At 45.9% G+C, this 4,244-nt stretch overlaps 2 protein-coding genes across 2 annotated transcripts in view; one reads left to right on the top strand and one right to left on the bottom strand.

Moving 5' to 3' along the window:
* Nucleotides 1–63, bottom strand: part of SLC30A4 (solute carrier family 30 (zinc transporter), member 4) — a 17,245-nt gene extending 17,182 nt beyond the window's left edge. The window contains exon 1 of the mRNA XM_009330988.1: nt 34–63. Within this exon, the coding sequence (XP_009329263.1) occupies nt 34–63 (30 nt within the window). The remainder of the gene's footprint in view (nt 1–33) is intronic.
* Nucleotides 64–2,095: 2,032 nt separating this feature from the next.
* The window catches only part of BLOC1S6 (biogenesis of lysosomal organelles complex-1, subunit 6, pallidin), an 8,740-nt gene continuing 6,591 nt past the window's right edge, over nt 2,096–4,244 (top strand). Inside the window, exons 1-2 of the mRNA XM_009330987.1 lie at nt 2,096–2,163; nt 3,206–3,272. Coding sequence (XP_009329262.1) covers nt 2,096–2,163; nt 3,206–3,272 — 135 coding nt within the window. The remainder of the gene's footprint in view (nt 2,164–3,205; nt 3,273–4,244) is intronic.

Here is a 4,244-nt window from a genome sequence, read left to right as displayed (position 1 = left end):
CGTGGTAGGCCGACGGGCTGTTCCCGCACCTACGTGCGTTTGTGTTCGGCGGGTAAACGTCATGCGAGGTAGACTTCTAACTGCGAGAGCCGTAAAATCCGAATATGATCTGCTGATAGACAAGCGGCTGTTTTCACGTACGCTGGAAGCCTGAACTGCATAGTTGCGTGCTCTGGCTTCGAATTTCGAAAAGTCACAAGTTCGCACCGTGCAGCTTTTTTTCCTTTCTCTCCCTGTCGAAGGCACGGTGCTTTACACCGTTCCCGGTAGCTCCCGTTAGGGCAGCGCCGTAGGACGTCACACGCGCCTTTCGGAACATTCCTTAAAGGATGCGGGGAGAAACAAGCCTCAGAGGCCCTGCTGTTGTGGAATTCCTTTCATAACTCTGCTCTAACTCAAAAGTAATTAGATTTTTGCCTTTATGAATCCCGTTGCGAGGTTACTCCCCCTCCTCGCTGGTCTGATTACTAGAAATACTCTTCTGATTTCCAGCCTACAAGTATTCAGGGCCAGTTTAGTACCCATGGCCAAATTTTGTCACTGCGTCAGTGAGTTCCCCGAGTCATAAACATTTCTGGAAAAACACGCCCACCTGAGGGAAAGCACATACCCTGTTCTTTTGACCTGGTTGAAGGAAGTTACCAAGTAAAGACCAGAGAGTTGTGCAGAACTGCTAGATCCCGGAGAAAGGCGCTCCCTTTCCGGTCAAGGGCTGACAGCAGATTCTGGCACGCATCGGGGCGCCGCGGCAGGATGGGGAGGGAGCCCCTTCTTGGAACGCACCCTGCAGGAGGGGAGTCGTGCGCGGTAAACTGGCCTTGGGCGGAGATTGCTCATTGTTCTCCATGATGATGTCCAAAAATAAACAGTATTACGCTTTGTCTGAGCTCCCTTGCCACTTTACAATGTGGCCGCTGTCCTGAGCACGTAATCTCGTCATTCTTTCTCAGGTGGCTAAAGAGGTGCCATCCCCGGCCCTTTCACCCACATCATAGTTGCCCCAGCAGGGTTATCAGCACAATTGTTTCGGGGCCAGACGGTGAATTGGGTCCCTGAAATGGGCCAGAATCAAAAAATACATACTGGAGGGGGTTGGGATATATTTGTACGTGTAAGCGGAACTGCTTCCGTGATCACAGCTCACCTAGACATCCATTTGACAGCTGAGGGGGCAGCGAGCAGTGTGGGAGTCAGAATGAGCAGTGGAGGCTGGGAACCCGTTAAGCCAGCCTTGCTGCCTAGGGAAACGCGCCCGGCTGTGTGCCGGTTCAGCCATTCTCCGTGTTTTTGTTCTCCTCTCTGGGTGATTTAACTCGCTTCGTGTTTCACCAGTTTCGCCACTTGTACCAGCACAAGTGAGCCAGGGCACACAGGCATGAACGAGTGGCCAGGTAGGAGCTGCCAAAACAGCTGCTTGTAAAACTCTTCTTAAAGTGTTGGGCTTTGTGTTGGGGGGTTGAAGAACAGGCTCGTGCTCCATCCTGCTGCCCCTCCTACAGGGACAGAAACTTTTAGCACTCATGAGGGGTAGCAAGTCGGGGGGACTTTAACACCCTAAACCAGTGCACCAAGGCTGGCTGGTTTGGTTTTTGCTCAATAACTAGGATCAGATTGTCTGACGTTTTGTCAAATCAAGAACCAAGTCATACGTTGTCAAGATGAACCTCTGCTGAACACAGCCTTTTGTAACAGCCTGTTAGGCTTCACTTCCTTATTATGACAGCCAGGGCTGTACTCCCTCTATAGTCTTGTTTACTTAATAAGGACAGAGAGTCTTTAAAAAGTTACCTATTAATGTGAAATATTTCCTTTTCATACTGTCATCCCTGAAGTCATACAGCACTTTCAAAGCTGATGGTTTAAAACATACTACTTGCTATACAATTCAAGCAAACTTAGTCTCTCTTTACTCAGATTTCTAGGGCGGGGGGGGGAAGGAGGTCACTATATATGTAGCTGCTTAAATCAGTTACAACAATAAAACCCAGAATGTGTAGGTGACAATGTTGCATTAAAAGTTTCTGAACACAATTGCCACAATATAAAATGAAAAGGAAACGTGATTATTTGCCGTTACACTGCAACATACGTAGGCATGTGTCTTGCCAGCAGTTTGAAACGTAACAGCTTTCCAGCATATGGGCCTGCAATCTTGCTGGGAGGGTAAGACCTCAGCAAGAAAGCTAGAAAGTTGTGTACAAACTCTGGACAAGCATCTGGAGAGAGAGAGTAAGTGTCAAATTGCTGCAGGATTAGGAGTAGCAAGTAAGTGCAGGAATACAACAGAGGACTGTAGGAGAGCAGGAGAGAAAGAAAGGAAGCATACGAGGATATTAAACGCAGATTCACGAACATTGTTGCCCATGGGTGGGTAGAAGAGCCACCAGCTAAAGAGTCCAGGCTCTTCATAGTCTCCGTTGGGTAGCTCTGTTGCTGTGTAGGGACTTTAAATCCAATTCAGCTCATCTGTAGAGATGTCCTCGGAATGATTTTCTGATTAACTGAAGCCGTTTCATTGTACGGCTCCATGGGTTATGGAGTTTGTTGTTGCGTAGTATCTTGTTTCTAGATAACAATGGTAATGTTAGTATTGATTTTGCACGACTCCTTGAAATTAAATATTTAGACCAGCAGGTAACTGTGCTTTTTGTTAGTTTAACGAAATGTTTACGTTCCTTATTTCAGGGTTCACTTAACTTCCTTTTCAAACATCTTCTTCTCTTAGAATAAAACCTTACCTAATCCTTCACAGGATAATGAACTTGGTAGTGCACTTGGGAAACAGTTACCGTGAAACAGAGAACATTTTGTAGAGGAAAAGGGACAAGAGAGGCTTCCCATCAATCTCTTTTTTGGAGCGTTTGGGCTGATAAATAGTTAAATTTTAACTTGTCTAGAAAAACAGATACCAATTTTATATTCCAATCCTTAGTCTATTTCTGCAAGACGTGGGAGCGCCTGGAACAGGCAAAGCGGGAGCACAAATCTGAAACGCCCACATCTCAAGTGAGACTATTTCAGAGCGATTCTGTCACTCGTTCTCACTAGAAATTCCATCTGGAAGCTGAGAAGTCTTTCCCAGGGAAGCTTTCAAAAAAAGTTTCTTCCCACTGAAAGAAACTTTTAGGTAAAATTGCCACCCAGTTGTAATTCAGAGTTTGATTCGAGTCTGTTCAAGTTAATGGACAAGTTCCTGTTGTTGCAGTCTGGCTTCAGACCAGGCCTTTGATGCTTCTTTTTTAAAGCAAAAGCAGAAAAAGAAAGAAAAACGGGTAAGTTTTTAATCTGATGACAGAATAGTGACTTAATTGTGATCAACGGTTAATTAGAATATACACATGAAGAATTTGCAACATGAAGAATTTTGCAATATAAACGGATTTGCAACAATCCTGTTGTTAAAAGCGTCAATTTTAAGGATGACAGACCATCTCAAAAGTCCATTTTTTGCCTCGGTCTGTTTCTGAAAAGCATTAGTGGGACCACCGGGATTTAATTTAACCTTCAAGGTTTGGGGGTTTATGGAAATACTGCATGCAAACACTTCCCGAGTGGTTCCTTCATTGGTTTCTTCCCGCAGTTGTGCCTGCCTTTCCTGAAAAGGCCCTTACAGATAAAAGAGAAAAGAAGAATATAAATCCTACCACACCATATAAAAGTGCTTTTTCATCAAAAAACTTTAAAAAATATATACTTGTTATTACTCTTACAGGCTGTTGGAGTCTGAATCCTTACATCTCCATTCAAGGAGCGAGGGAGAGGTCTCAACGTCCGCGACAGTTAATGTCGGGGAGCAGATCCAGCTGCTTCACGTGCACACTGGCGGAGCGGAAGAGTAGAACTTAAAAAACATCAAGAGCCGGAACTTAAGGTATTCGATTTTTTTGACAGCGGTACGTCACGCAGTCTAGATTCAAGCTCATAAATAGGTTTCCAACCCTCCTAAAACTCAACTTTTGACAAATAACTGAACTTTTTTGGCTCACTTCGAGCGCGAGACCTTGGTAGGACTGCTGGGGGAGTTGCAGAGGCGAAGAGCGGCCCTCGGAATTTTACTTCCTAAGGAACACAAGCTAAAAGCAGCGGGTAATCTGCGTGATTTTGGCGAATGAAATACGAGTTTGTTTAACAGAGGAGAGGGTACGTCCCGAAGGCAGGCCGCCCTGCAGCGCTGCTGGCCGGGTGTTCCCGCGGAAGCGGAACTCGCCGGACCGCGCCGGGCGCCCTCCCGCCCGGCAGCCCTC

Source organism: Pygoscelis adeliae, unplaced genomic scaffold (genome assembly GCF_000699105.1).
Source record: "Pygoscelis adeliae isolate BGI_AS28 unplaced genomic scaffold, ASM69910v1 Scaffold318, whole genome shotgun sequence".
Classification (NCBI taxonomy): domain Eukaryota; kingdom Metazoa; phylum Chordata; class Aves; order Sphenisciformes; family Spheniscidae; genus Pygoscelis; species Pygoscelis adeliae.
This window is presented reverse-complemented; position numbering and strand designations above follow the sequence as displayed.